General features: G+C 28.0%; 4 protein-coding genes across 6 annotated transcripts; 1 reads left to right on the forward strand and 3 right to left on the reverse strand.

The window, feature by feature from the left end:
- The first annotated feature begins 322 nt into the window (after window positions 1–322).
- LOC109599960 (DNA damage-regulated autophagy modulator protein 2) lies at window positions 323–1,613 on the forward strand. Its single transcript, XM_049965041.1, has 4 exons — window positions 323–625; window positions 819–940; window positions 1,002–1,225; window positions 1,308–1,613. Exons 1-4 carry the CDS (start codon window positions 537–539, stop codon window positions 1,611–1,613), a joined length of 741 nt encoding a protein of 246 aa, XP_049820998.1. The 5' UTR covers window positions 323–536.
- Window positions 991–8,140, reverse strand: LOC109599964 (DNA damage-regulated autophagy modulator protein 2). 3 transcript variants are annotated; one of them, XR_007547555.1, is made up of 6 exons: window positions 5,178–5,376; window positions 4,994–5,115; window positions 2,903–3,129; window positions 2,708–2,846; window positions 1,384–1,979; window positions 991–1,318 (listed from the first exon to the last, which is right to left on the reverse strand). XR_007547555.1 is itself a non-coding variant. In XM_049965042.1 (6 exons), the coding sequence occupies exons 2-6, from the start codon at window positions 5,246–5,248 to the stop codon at window positions 1,816–1,818; spliced, it is 723 nt and encodes a 240-aa protein (XP_049820999.1). In that variant the 5' UTR covers window positions 5,249–5,309; window positions 8,024–8,140; the 3' UTR covers window positions 991–1,815. The 3 variants fall into 3 exon arrangements, 2 of the variants coding, with proteins under 2 accessions (XP_049820999.1, XP_019871581.2); XM_049965042.1 differs by adding an exon at window positions 8,024–8,140 and having other exon boundaries at window positions 991–1,979; window positions 5,178–5,309; XM_020016022.2 differs by lacking the exon at window positions 991–1,318 and adding an exon at window positions 7,052–7,120 and having other exon boundaries at window positions 1,727–1,979; window positions 5,178–5,309.
- On the reverse strand, window positions 7,614–10,708 carry LOC109599966 (uncharacterized). Its single transcript, XM_049964651.1, has 10 exons — window positions 10,513–10,708; window positions 10,182–10,303; window positions 9,902–10,128; window positions 9,712–9,850; window positions 9,438–9,658; window positions 9,002–9,108; window positions 8,692–8,813; window positions 8,420–8,640; window positions 8,212–8,350; window positions 7,614–8,160 (listed from the first exon to the last, which is right to left on the reverse strand). The coding sequence occupies exons 1-10, from the start codon at window positions 10,578–10,580 to the stop codon at window positions 7,979–7,981; spliced, it is 1,548 nt and encodes a 515-aa protein (XP_049820608.1). The 5' UTR covers window positions 10,581–10,708; the 3' UTR covers window positions 7,614–7,978.
- A 119-nt stretch (window positions 10,709–10,827) lies between these two features.
- Window positions 10,828–12,138, reverse strand: LOC109599959 (DNA damage-regulated autophagy modulator protein 2-like). Its single transcript, XM_020016015.2, has 5 exons — window positions 11,957–12,138; window positions 11,769–11,890; window positions 11,278–11,504; window positions 11,091–11,229; window positions 10,828–11,033 (listed from the first exon to the last, which is right to left on the reverse strand). The coding sequence occupies exons 1-5, from the start codon at window positions 12,067–12,069 to the stop codon at window positions 10,828–10,830; spliced, it is 807 nt and encodes a 268-aa protein (XP_019871574.1). The 5' UTR covers window positions 12,070–12,138.
- Between the last annotated feature and the right edge of the window lie 1,556 nt (window positions 12,139–13,694).

Consider the following 13,694-nt stretch of genomic DNA (forward strand, 5'->3'; position numbering starts at 1 on the left):
TTATTAATTTCAATTTTATTTTTCATTAACTTGTATCTTTAATATTTTCACAAACCTCAATGTTATGAACAAAAATATTTTCTATTTTATTATAAAACTTTTATTTTGTAAAATCCTCAACATAGTACAATAATGTCACTTATGTCAGTAATCAAATGTACAATTAATGAATTATAATACAGTTACGGGCTTAAACTATGTAAATTCGTGAAATCTATGAAAAATCGTGTAAAGAACAAGGGGAGATGCATAGAATCTCATTGATTTCTGAAGTGTTGTCGAACTTAAGTCGTCTTGGATTAAAAATAATTATCAGAAGAGCACCGTCCACGCTTCGTTCACTAAAAATCGACCATTTAAATGATCAAGGGACAAAATCTAGGTTGAACGTCAGTACCATAATCTCCACTATTCCAGATCGTTATCAGAAAACATATGAAATTAGTATATTTAGCAAACATTTGTTCATACTCGAATAACACACCTAAGATAACAATTCATGAAACGCCAGTTTTAACTGTTAGCATTGTCATAAGATGATTGGTGCGTTAAACAAATTTGTAATCAAAACTTATTACTGGCCAATTTTAAATACAGTATGGCTATGTGCTACATTTGTCACATCGTAAGTATGTATATAATACAAAAATTAAAAAGTGGTTTGCGTGAAAAGGTTGTTTATTGAATGTAGTAATTAAACATTCAACGTACTACCTCAATAAATATGTGCTTGATAAATTTTATAACATTTCTCACACAAAGTGCAAGTTCTTAATGTAAAAAATAGTTTTCTTCCTTTATACGATATGTGATTTTAGATATATAATAGCTGTGATATCAAAGCATGTGGAACCTATTTTTCCATACATAAGTGATACAGGAACACTTCCAATTGAAAGCTGCATTTTTGGACAAATGTTAAATATAGCAGCTTTTATAAGTACGTATGTATGGGAATTTAAAAGCCTCATATAAAACATAACATAATGATAAATTTTCAGTGTTTATTTGTATGGTAATAAGGTACGAATATATAAAATTATGTTTAAATGAAGAGTATAAACCGAAATTACTAAATATTAATAAATGGGCTTTCGCACTGGGATGTACTGCTTGTCTTGGAATAAGCCTTGTTGCCAACTTCCAGGAGACTGTTAATCTGACAGTTCACTTTATAGGATCTGTCATGGCGTTTCTGATAGGATCAATTTATATCATAATGCAGGTACAATTTTATGATTCATGCATTTTTGTTTATATATTAAGCATAAATTTGTTATAAATTAATTTTTATTAACTGTTTGTAGACTGTGCTAACCTGGAAAACACAAAATGATTGTTGTTTGAAATCCATAAGGTTAATTTTAAGTGCATTAGCCTTACCTTTTTATTTTTTATTTACAATAACTGCCACATGTTCTCTGGCGGTATTTGATGGTGACGATCAATTAAAGTGGACGGAAAATGATGCCGGATATGATTTACATTTGGTTTCTACAATTTCTGAATGGATTTTGACAGTTGATATAATACTGTATATTCTCACATTTTCTTGTGAATTTAAAAAGTTTGAGTTTAAAAAGGTTGTATTTATTAAAAATGACAATGTCTGAAAATGTATTGGATTCTCAATAAGACTGATTTTACGTAAATAAAATATTACTAATAAAACTAGTACTATTTTAAAAATACTTCAGTACGACATATGTGAACAAAGATGTGCAGGAAAAGGTGAAAAAATTTAATCAAAATCTTAAATGCCTAATTATTACATACACTAATAATACCGAGATGTGTATTTTAAAATATATATAATTAAACTGTAATTTCCGGTTCTTTTATTGTTATAGTTTTGAATTCTTTGGTAAATGTAACAATATAAATCATTGTGAAAATAGCGAGGATCCACTCGGCCACTGTACTGACAAAGTGCAGCGTATATCCCCCATCTTCTTCATTCCATTTTGTCTTGTCTTCTCCTAAAAAGGAACAATTTATAATAATTTAAAAGTAAATTTTATACAGTAATATTAAGTACGGGAAAAAATAATTAACGTTTATCTTTTTTTCCAACAAAATAATCATCGTTTATTGATTATAATATAATATATATTTTTTTCATAATTCTACATACATATTCATCTGATGTGAAAAAAAAATCTGATAACTTGAGAAAAGTGCAACTACAGTCTTCTTCAGTCTCTTCGCAATAAAGCCGTTTATTTAAAAACTGATAATGTTAAAATTAAATAACAGTTACTTGAGAAAATATCTGAATTATACGGTGGATAAAGATGAAACCCTTCAGGTCTATCGTTATCATGAAAAAGCTGTCTTTTTGTGACTTTTTATATTGATTAAATAAATATATATATTAAAAATAGCATAAAAATTATTTGAATAAATCATGCACCATAATAGCTAAATATAATAAATAATTTATACAGTGATTATTATTTAAGATAATCTATTACAGTTCTTAGAACAAATTTTATTCCATAACAAAAACGATCGCAATAAAAAAACTAATTTTGTATTAATACACTAATGTAAATGGTTAAAATATATTAAGACCAGCGATTTCGTGAAGGTGAATGACCACTAGACCAAACAACCATTACATTAATTATGCAAGAGGGAAAAACAGATCGTTAATTATATTTAAACGTTCATAAATAAATGATTTAGATTATAATATAATACATACCTGTAAATTCCTTAATTGATAAGCCCGCAAATATGAATGTAATCAGGAAAGTTAATGTGCATATCAATGAGCAAATCAATCTTATGATATTAATACTTTTGCTTCCAACAATTGGATATAGAGCGAAACTGATCCTCGTCTAAAACACATCACCCGTCGTCCCACAATCGTAATAATTATTTATCAATCAAATACCTGGAGGCACTGAAATACGAATCCCAGTCCGAAACACAATAAGGCTCCCATAACGTGCACCGAGAACACATTCGTCTCCTGAAAGTTTCCCACTATACAAATACCAAATGCGGCCAAGTATCCCAAATAAAGGGAGATCGTATTGTAATTTATAAACTTCTGGTCAACGTTGTTCTTCTCGCTGATTTCTCTCACTTGTCTGTATCTGATGTAAATGGTGACGGCCACTGAAATTGACGTAGTAATAGATAAAAATTCAATCTATATTATCCCATTTTTTCTCCCATTTTAAATCGATATTATTATAATATTTAACAAATCACATTTGTTACAAGTTTTTATTATTATTATTATGTTTAATATATTATTTCTTTTCAAATATTGTCCATTCAAAGTAAGTCATTAAATATACATTGAAGCGAGTGTTTTAATGGTTTACGGAATATCAAATACGAAAAGTAATGATATGAAGCCTTTTCCTAATGGACAACGGCAATACAATTCAATAACCGATAATATCTATTCTAATTTGTTTTTTCTTTTAATTCGTTACTAAAAGTTTATTTAATTAAAACATTTATGGAGTTTTAATAATATTAATTTCATTTTTCTTTTTCATGTAGAATAATTAAATTTAAATTAAATAGGTTCGAAAGCACCATTGTAATTCTGGCCCTTGATTAGAATTTTTTCAATTCTTTTGTAAAATTGTTTTGTGTTAAAAATAAACTATAATACTAAAAATAATTTCTATATATGTAGTAATTTTATATAATGTAGTAAAATTCTAGATACATTGTCTCTTTAATATTTTCCTTCATCTTTATCTGCTTTATTTATTTATTTATTTCTTTTTCAAAAAATAATCACACGAAGTGAAATGTCTCTATTACTGCCAATTGTAATGTTTGACATTTCATTCATACATTAACAAAAGAGTCAAACTATTATATTAATCCTATTCCAAATTATTATACACATTACATAATTTTTCCATTTATTTATTTCAGTTTTAAATAAATAAATTTTTATTTCATATTTTGAATAACCATTCAATTTTGGCATTATTCCAGAATTTTACTCTCTATTAATTTGTTGTAGAATACTCTACATCTAAAAAACGCTCAGACGACTAAATTTTACCACAGAACAATTTATAGATTTTTTCGTATTATTTGTCAAGTATGAAATTTGAAAGCATTTAGAACAATACATAAGATCCGAAGGAGAGTTTTTTCTAATTTTTTGTAATATGTCAGTACATATTTAGTTTAGCTATAGGATGTGGTAGATAAATATAAAAGGAAATACCACACCTATTGTTTAATGTTTTCAAATATTTCAGTTGCTTTTGAATGAATTTGTTGGGTGTGATGCGATTTTGAATTAAAGAATTTAATTTTTTTTTAAATTAAATATCTACAAAAATAATGATAGAAAAACAATTAAAAACGCAGGTACAGATTCTTAAGTAAACATTGAAATTATTTATATTTAAATATTTAAAGTTTCATTTGAAAAAACAATGTTTTAAATATAAAATTAAAACTGGATATTTTAAAAAATATATAAAATTTCATGTTGACATTCATTTTAGTTATTCAATAATCATTTACTGAATCATTTAGATGATTCATCCTATATATTTCGTCGCCCCACTCAGCTTTGGAGTAACTTTAATTGCACAGGTAGCACCAATGCTAGCACTCAATATATACGTGTTGGAAAAAAACTTAGTAATTAAAGTAAGAAGATAAATTAAGCCAATAGTTTTTATCTGATGTAGACAAAATTAAAGCCAAAAGAAGATAAAGTAATACTTTTATTCATGAAACATTGACATTGACTTAAACAATGTTATCTTGCAAATTTTCCATTATTCTTTACTAAAACTCACTTGGACATTTCCACAAAAAAATTAAGCTACTTAATGTCTCAAAAGAATTTGCATTAAATAATTTATAAGGAGCAACATTTTACTAATAAGTTTTACTTTAATGAAACTTTTCAAAACATTTTTTATGAATGTAAAAAAGCGTCAAAACAAAATAATTTTAATTGGCCAAAGTCAAGTAGAAAAAACGGACTCACTTATAAGGGCACCAAGATTGAGCATGAGCCCGAAAATACAACTTTCCGGCGCCCATGTTCCCGTATCACTGATGTAGGGAAACACCGGGACTACATCGTCGTTGAGCACCGCAATCCCATATCTGAAAATGCAAACAACTAAGCTCACACACCATCTACCTTACAAACAAACAATAGGACTTACGTTAGAAGGAATGTGAAAATAAACCACACGCCAACAGTTATTGGAAATATGTAGGCATGCCTAAACACCATCGTTCCGAACCAAGTGCCCGCTTGATGGCAACTACTTTCGTTTGCTGCATCAGCACCACCCCTGTGGCCGTCACAAATATAAATATGTCATTTTGGAGCCTTAATTCGAAATCTATAATCTAATTAGATTCGATGAACTGGAAAAACAATCAAATAAATGACTGCAAATCAGACGGTTTTTATCAATACAATTCATTAATTGATAAAAAATTTTTATCATTTTATTTAATATAAATTTTAAGAATCATTATTACACATAATATTATAAAATTTTAATCACTTACTAGTTTTGGTTAAGCTAAAGAAAACTTATTGTTTCTCTTTCTGAGGTTATATTTTTTTAATATACTTTTTGTCCAAAGATAAAGTTATTATCTTTGGAAAATGACCATTTCCATGTCAAAATTCTTGAATTAATCAATAAATAAAAGTCAGTGAACAGTGAACCGCAAATAGCAACCAAAACTTTAAAAAATTGAATGAACCGAGAGATATATTTAAATTTAAATACCTAGTGAATAACTGAAAAAATAAATAAGTATTGTGTATTAATTATTTGTCTTTCTTTTTTATTTAATATAAAAACATTGATTTATTATCAAAATACTTGAAATCCAAAAATATTCGGTTTTATGTATTATATCACTGAGTTTACACGATTAATCATTGATGACACGAACAATTTTAGATAACATCGCAAATATCGACCATAATATAATTAAATTACTACAGATATGTTCTTGCTTTTATCTATTATTCTTTTTTTGTGTTCAGATTAATCGATTTCGCAAAAATTGAAAATCAGAAAGCTTTTAAAATTTTGAAAACAATATAATCAATTCGATAATTTAACTTTTATTAATTTGTAACTAAATGATTATTTTTAAAAAGGCTTATTAAAAAAATACTGAATTTCCCATACCCAGTAATGGACTGCATTACTTGTTAATTTTGAACAACCAACAAACATAATTTGTCAAACTACATTTTATTTGTAATAGAAGTCCCAAATTGTGATAATGTCAAATTTATTGTCAACATTTCTGCAAAATTAAACCATACATTGCGTACTTTTTTATTTTTTTTTTTTTTTCATTTATTTTATTTAATGGAGAAACAACAGCTTTTTACTTTATAGTCTTCCATTAGTCTCTGTGAATTTAAATCGATTATTCATTATGCTTATTATAATTATTTAATCATTGGTAGAAGTAAAACTGTAAAAAGTATAATTTAGCGTTATCAAGACCAAGAGGGACAAGAAGAGTTTACAGTTAAATAAATCAATCGCTTCCTGTATTATTAAAAAAAATTCCAGAAATAGACCTAGAAGGAAAATACAGGTTTATACTAAAAATGTCAAGTGAAGTCCAATTCTAACTTGCTTAGGATGAAACAAATGTGGCGAGCAGATTTTAGTGACAAGTCTAACTTAGTTAGACGTTATGTTGTGGTTTGTAGCTTATGGTTTATGTTAAATATTCTACAGGGACAAAACTATAAAAAAGTTTATTATATACACAGTCAAACATGGAGGCGGTTCAATTATGTTATGGAGATGCATACATTTTTCTGGTGTACGCCTCCTTAGACTGATTATGTATATTAAACAACAATTTTCATCCATATATTGTAGACATGAATCCTTTAATGATATTTCAACGTTAAAATGATCCTAAACACATATCTAAAATTATGATGGATTATTTAATGGTCAATGCATCGTTGTTTTGCCTTGTCCGTCTCAATCTAGAGACAACAAGCGTATAGAAAACCAAATAAAACGAAACATAAAAAATTTACCAAATTGAAATGAACTCATCACAGCAATTCAAGAAGCTTATATGAATGTCTCTTCGGAAGATGCTCGAGTCTAGGCCACGGTGACGGACTAAAATTATAAAACAAAAAGAATATTATACAAAATGTTAATTAAATTAAATAAAACAGATTTAATCTTTAAAAATCTTTTTCAAAATTAAAGTTGCTATATTTATATTCAGTTCAATTTAGAAAAATATGTAACATTTTATAGTAATTTTTATAACATTAAAACACTTAAAAAGTGTTATGGTTAAAATATTCAACCTTTAAAAGTTTCTATAATAATGACAGAATGATTCAGTATTGTATATTTAAATAGTTTATTTATTTTGATATAAAAAATAAATAACCAGAATTTTAACATTTAAATTCTTTTTCGTATTCTTACTCCATAATTTTATATCATTATCTCAAAAGATTTAGTTTTTAGTAGACACAGTTTATATACATTTAATCTCTTTATAGTATCATATAAAATTTTATGATTGAAACAGACTATAAAAAACTACACCAGAAAAAATAATTATAAAATATTTTTTACTATAAAAAATTGAATTTTACAAAACTGGTTATTCTCATATATACTAAAATCCCTATAAATAAATCATTGTTTTAGAGTTTATTAAATTAATGTGTATATTATATTATAAAATATATTTTATAATTTATTTATTATAAATAAATTGAATTGGACAGTTCAAGGTATCAAACAATTATATTACATCAGTGTATTATGAAACTTAACCCTACATGTTGAATAAAATATCAGCTATAATATGAAAACATTTTGTATTTAATTTATTGAGAGAAGTACTTTGCTAGTAATTGTATTGTTTCTAGTAATGATAGGATTAGTTAAAATTATTTTTATTATATTAACTTAATTAATTAAATTAGTGCTCTTGTTTAATTATAATAGGTTTTGTTTAAAGTAACTCTAATTCCATTTACAGTTATTTTCTCAAGCTCCCACTTCAAAAGATAAATAAACAGCATCACCGAATTAGCGCAAATCCACTCATTTACTGTGCTGACAAGATGTAGGTCGAAAGCTCCATCTTCCATTTTCCATTTCGTCAAGTCGTCGCCTTTTAAATTAATTAATTTTAAAGTAAATTTAATCATTTTATTAAGTTTACCTTGAAATTCTGAGTTCGCAATTAATCCCGTAGTAAAAAATATAACAAATGTTACTGCTGACGTTACCATTAAGACAAAATGTACAATTTTGATGATGCCTTTGTTAAAAATATGTTCTTGCTTTAAACTAATTACGTACTGAAAGAAACCAATTGTTAGAAAATAAAGGAACCAGTTTTATGTTTCTAAACAACTGGTCTACGTTACCTGAATAACCTGATACAAGGCACCTCCACCAAAAGCACAAACCGCTCCAGTCCAGTGGACGGTAATTTGGTTAGTCTCTTGAAAATTGCCTACCACACTTAACCCAAGGGCAGCACAGTATCCAAACATCAAATTTATTTTATTTAAATTATGGTAATTGCCATTGGAGTCGTTTATTACTTCTTTTATTTGCAGATACCTGATATATATCATATAAGCAACTGAAATAAAAATATGGTAAAGGTAGGTTTTTTAATAAATGTACTAGTTACTTAAAACAGACAATATGTTCAGTGCCTGACCAAATATGCAGCTTTCAGGAGGATACGTGCCCGTATCACTTATGTATGGGACAACATATGTAACATGTTTCTGAGAATAGGCGAAGCCACTCCTGTAAACAAATCACATTATTATTTATAACACGGTATGTTTGTTTAAAGATCGTAAGTAATATTTCGTGTTATTTTAGTTTATTTAGAATCGAATGGATTATTTTTACACAGATTATTATGTAAAATTTCTTAAACATAAATAAAAGTTGTCTATTTTTCTGCAAAATTAAAGTAATTTTTTACTTACGTTATAGCCACTGTTACACCTGTAACTAAAACAACAATCACCGGTATATTTTTAACACTTATCATTTTTGTAAAGCTAATGTAATACTGAGTACTTTCAAAGTTAAACTATAAAAATGTGTCATTATATTGATTGAAACTAGGATAAGTGTAATTTAAGTTCTGAACTGCCATTTTTTGAAGGACATGCGATATGATGCATGGTCCTCAACTAATATGATGTTAATTATATGTTTTTTGTGGAAGATTGTAATGGAAAATCTCATTAATATGTCTAGATGACAAAATTTTAATACCACATCAACTAAGAGCAAAAACAAACATTATATATATTTTTACAGTGTTCAATTACTGATTTAATTAGAACTGATTGATAACTCCATCGAATAACTTGCGTATTCTATTGATATTTAATTTCTACATTTATATTAATATAAAGTGCTATTGTTTGAAACTCTTCGAGAACAAATTTTTGCATTAACTGTAAAATTATCAGCAACGAATATTTCTGGTTCTTTCACTGTTATAGTCTCGAAATCAATTTTGAATAAAAGCAAATAGACCATGGTCCCACTGGCACAAATCCATTCCATAATTGCGCTTATTACATGTAAATCATGTCCTCCATCCTCCGGCTGCCATTTAGTTCCATCTGTGCCTGAAATAAAACCAATTCACCTCCCATAGTTTTCCAGATTCATTATCATTTACCTGTGAACTGCATATTGGACACAATTCCGGTCCCAAAGAATATTACGAACGAAATTGCAGACGCAATCGATAGGAACAATCTAAATCTATTGATCACTTTTTGACCGATGATCGGATATAGGTTATAATAAATATGTGTCTGTAAAAATTAAACAAGACGATGTTATCATTTTTTATGCTAAAAACAAACCTGCAGACATTGATAAAGAGCTCCAAGTCCAAAACACATTGAAGCTCCTACCCAATGCATGAATAAACATGCACTTTCTTGTACGTTGCCGACAATACTAACGCCAATAGCTGCCACAATTCCAACAAAAAAAGACCTTTTATTTATTAAGTGATTGTTACAACTGTACTCATGACGAATTATTACATACTCTATTTGCCTGTACCGAATGTACATTGACAATACCACTGAAACATTCAAGATTAATATCCAAAGCTATTTATGAAATTATTTTCTATACTTAAAACTGAACAAATATTCAGTGCCTGTCCAAAAATGCAACTCTCTGGTTGAAACGACCCTGAATCACTTATATACGGAATTGCAGTCGTTATGTGCTTATTATAATAACTTACTGAAAATCTGTAAAAACATTCATTTTTGGTTTCTGTAGTAAATAATGCATATAAATAGGTCAAAGATTCAAAACGATATGCAAATTTATATTTAATTATTAAAAACATTGTTTACATTTGAGTAATTACTGTTAGATGTTATTTAATAATCCTACACAAACAATGACATCACAACTTTTAATGCAATGTAACAAGGTACACATTAATGTTACTTACGAAATTATCAACGAAGAGGGCAAAGATAAAAATGCCACAATAGGCAAATACTTTAAATTTGATCCCATTTTTCCAGTGAATTACAAAACGATAGTTCTATTTCGACATGCAAAATTGCAACTAAGCTATTCAAATGTTTGTTTTAACAGTGCATGGTTTGGCTGTGAATTTTCATATATGCTATGGTTCTCTGTAATTACGCTATTTCTCGTGTGCATTTTATAGTATCATTTAACTAATTCTTTTTGATGACGGGAATAACAAAACTAAGCTTTAACCAATCGATCGTTTTAACATTCAACATTATGCCATAAACTAAAATCTACTTGTATTATTTATATTCAAAGATATGGCGTTGTTTATAATAATTATGGGTTCTGACAATTGTATGTCTTTGAAATCATAGTGTAAAAGGAAAATGTAGGCAGACGTACATCCTGCACATATCCATTCAGCAAATGAGCTTATCTCATGCGCAATAAAATATCCATCTTCTTTTTTCCATTTTGTAATGTCTGCGCCTAAAAATAAAATTATTGTGTATATATAGTATGTTAATTTGAATAAAAAAGGTGTACCAGAAAAGCGAGGTAATGATATTATGGCACCAACAAAAAACACAAGAAATGTTATAAACCCAATAATGGATAGAACGCCTTTAATAACATTTCTTGTTTTTGTTCCTAATTTAGGATATATTTTAAAAGATAAAACTGCCTAAAATTGTACAATTTATTCGTAATAACTTAATCCATTAAGTAGTACCTGAAGTATCATATACACTGAGCCCATACCAAATGTTAGTCCAGCACCAACCCAATGTATAACAAGTACATGTAATTCTTGAAAATTGCCTACAATACTACAGCCAATGCAAGCTAGATATCCAATTATGAGAGTTAAGTAATTAATTCTTTGCTGAGTTTCCAAATAGTCGAATTTTCCAATTAATTCCCTAAGGTGGCGATATCTGATGTACATAATGATACATACTAAAACCAAGTAATAAAAATTAAAAAGTCATAAGGCAGGCAATTAGTATGATATTTGTTATGTTCAATGTACGGGTACGTTAATTTTATTTGATTACCAGAAAATCTGAAAATTCTACTGATTGTCCCCTAATTAGTAAAGCAAACATTGTTGTATTGATTAATAGTTCAGGTTTCCTACGTAAATATTTGCCAAAGCTGGTTTAATATGAATCCCTCAATAATTTTGCACTTAAAATATATTTTTTCTATAGGTTTACGTACATAAAACTGCAATTATATTTAACATTTGTCCAAATATACAACTTTCTGGCGGAATTGTTCCTGTGTCGCTGATATATGGTAACAAATATGTAACGTGTTTCGATGATATAGACATCCAAAATCTACATAAAAGTTATTAATTAATTAACATTGGAAATGAGAGTTTCTAACAAAAATGTTAAACTTACGTGACAGCTACTGTTATATTCAAAATGAGGCATGTTACAATTGGAATATAATATACTTTTTCGAAATACATGGCAAAAATGAATCTAAGGTAGTCGCATGTCAACGTTTCCATAATTTATTTAAAGGTACTTGATGACAGGGGTAAATGATGCTTGTCCGAATGAATGGATTGATGAAAGCCTGTAATCACAAAGAAACAAACAAAAATATTTTAATATGTAATTAATTTTTAAAATAAATATTAAAAGACATCATGTTAAATGTAAATATGAGAATATATAATATATATATAAGGGGCAAACGCAGAATTATCTTAGTACCGCATCACTACCACACGTGTAATCAGAGTTGCATAGCAGTAGTAATCATTTGATTAAAACATTTGCTAAATTTTACAGAATTTAATTCTAATATTTAGATAAGGTTTTATATTTGTTAAATATGAAATTTTACACCAAATCTTTGTTATACAGGAAGTGGAACGTTAAAGTACACAAATAAAGAAACAATGAGAGCAGGAAAATTACTTTATAACAGTGCAAAATAAAATCATATAAATAATATCTAATATCTACTAATACATTTCCAATGTAATGTTAGTAATAACAAGGGAAAAGGATACATAGACTGTTATAGGCACACTAGTGATGCTGAAAAAGAGAGATAGGATCATTTTAAAGTTAAAGATCAAGAGTGGGGTCGGCATCGATTGCTACACTAAATAGTGAAACACGTCTACCCCACTACTGACGATTCGCACTCTGTCTCACTTCTCCTTAGTGAATTTGTCTATATATATTCTATTCACTTATAGTCACTTTTAAATCTTTATTTAATTTGAGGGGCGTTAGAGGCGTGACTTTATCAAAACGTTGTGAGTGGAAACAGGTAGGATATATTTTTGTGTCCTTTTTTTATTACTCCGTATGTACCCTTATTCCAATCAAAAAGGTTTCAGAATCTTGTGAAGGTAAATTTAAATGGGTTCTTCAGGCTAGTCCCACATGCCCTTGGTACTCGGTCCGAGGTGAATTAGGTATTCCACTTCTCACTCTAAACTTGCTCAACTATAGCTATATAGGTCAATTCGAAGGTTTTTGGAGGTGTTTTGATTTGAAAATCCAGTCAGTAACATAGGTGCAATACATTTAGAGGTCGTCGTCGGCCCTCCAAACTAGTACTGCGCAACCTTGATATCAGGTGTACAGTACTAGGATACACCCACTTGAAAAATTTTATTTCGATTATAAAAATGATTTTATACAATTGGTATTTTTAATGCAGACCGAAATAAAATTATCGTATTTAAATATATTAAATGAAGAAAAGGAAATTTTCAATCTAACACGAGTCCCATTTTTGTGAACTAATGACTGTTGTTAAATTTCTCACTATTTGGGATATATTCACAAGTTTAAAGGGAGTTTTTTCAAAGACAATGATTTTTTTTTCAAATAACCACAAGCATTTATAGTATACAGCACATAAAATGGCTCATTTTTTTCTTTTTTAAAAAGTTTCAAAAATATTTTAAATAATCTAAATCGGTGTTTTCAAAGTAAGTTTGAAAAAAAAATACGTGTTGGTAAATATTGATCAATTTTAGTTCAAGTGCAATTTGTGTATATTTCTATATAGATTAGGATTATCACACTGTCAGTCGGAAATCCCAGACCACAATCAAACTATTCATTGAATTAGTTAAGTTTTGCATTTTTTCATTTTTATTTTAGAGAT

The sequence above is a fragment of the Aethina tumida genome, chromosome 3, assembly GCF_024364675.1.
Source record: "Aethina tumida isolate Nest 87 chromosome 3, icAetTumi1.1, whole genome shotgun sequence".
NCBI classification, from domain to species: Eukaryota; Metazoa; Arthropoda; class Insecta; order Coleoptera; family Nitidulidae; genus Aethina; species Aethina tumida.

What these genes read in the sequence shown, in the direction of transcription:
- LOC109599960 (XM_049965041.1), top strand. Translation starts at nt 537, where the DNA reads ATGATTGGTGCGTTAAACAAATTTGTAATCAAAACTTATTACTGGCCA. An exon ending in AAATATAGCAGCTTTTATAA is followed by an intron (nt 941 to 1,001) that starts GTACGTATGTAT and finishes ATAAATTTTCAG; the next exon opens with TGTTTATTTGTATGGTAATA. An exon ending in CAATTTATATCATAATGCAG is followed by an intron (nt 1,226 to 1,307) that starts GTACAATTTTAT and finishes AACTGTTTGTAG; the next exon opens with ACTGTGCTAACCTGGAAAAC.
- LOC109599964 (XM_049965042.1), bottom strand. Translation starts at nt 5,248, where the DNA reads ATGGTGTTTAGGCATGCCTACATATTTCCAATAACTGTTGGCGTGTGG. An exon ending in ATTTTCACATTCCTTCTAAC is followed by an intron (nt 5,116 to 5,177) that starts GTAAGTCCTATT and finishes TTGCATTTTCAG; the next exon opens with ATATGGGATTGCGGTGCTCA. An exon ending in TCGTATTTCAGTGCCTCCAG is followed by an intron (nt 2,847 to 2,902) that starts GTATTTGATTGA and finishes GATGTGTTTTAG; the next exon opens with ACGAGGATCAGTTTCGCTCT.
- LOC109599966 (XM_049964651.1), bottom strand. Translation starts at nt 10,580, where the DNA reads ATGGGATCAAATTTAAAGTATTTGCCTATTGTGGCATTTTTATCTTTG. An exon ending in CCCTCTTCGTTGATAATTTC is followed by an intron (nt 10,304 to 10,512) that starts GTAAGTAACATT and finishes ATGTTTTTACAG; the next exon opens with ATTTTCAGTAAGTTATTATA. An exon ending in GGTGTAACAGTGGCTATAAC is followed by an intron (nt 8,814 to 9,001) that starts GTAAGTAAAAAA and finishes ATTTGTTTACAG; the next exon opens with GAGTGGCTTCGCCTATTCTC.
- LOC109599959 (XM_020016015.2), bottom strand. Translation starts at nt 12,069, where the DNA reads ATGGAAACGTTGACATGCGACTACCTTAGATTCATTTTTGCCATGTAT. An exon ending in CAGTGTATATGATACTTCAG is followed by an intron (nt 11,230 to 11,277) that starts GTACTACTTAAT and finishes GTACAATTTTAG; the next exon opens with GCAGTTTTATCTTTTAAAAT. An exon ending in ATCATTACCTCGCTTTTCTG is followed by an intron (nt 11,034 to 11,090) that starts GTACACCTTTTT and finishes TTTTATTTTTAG; the next exon opens with GCGCAGACATTACAAAATGG.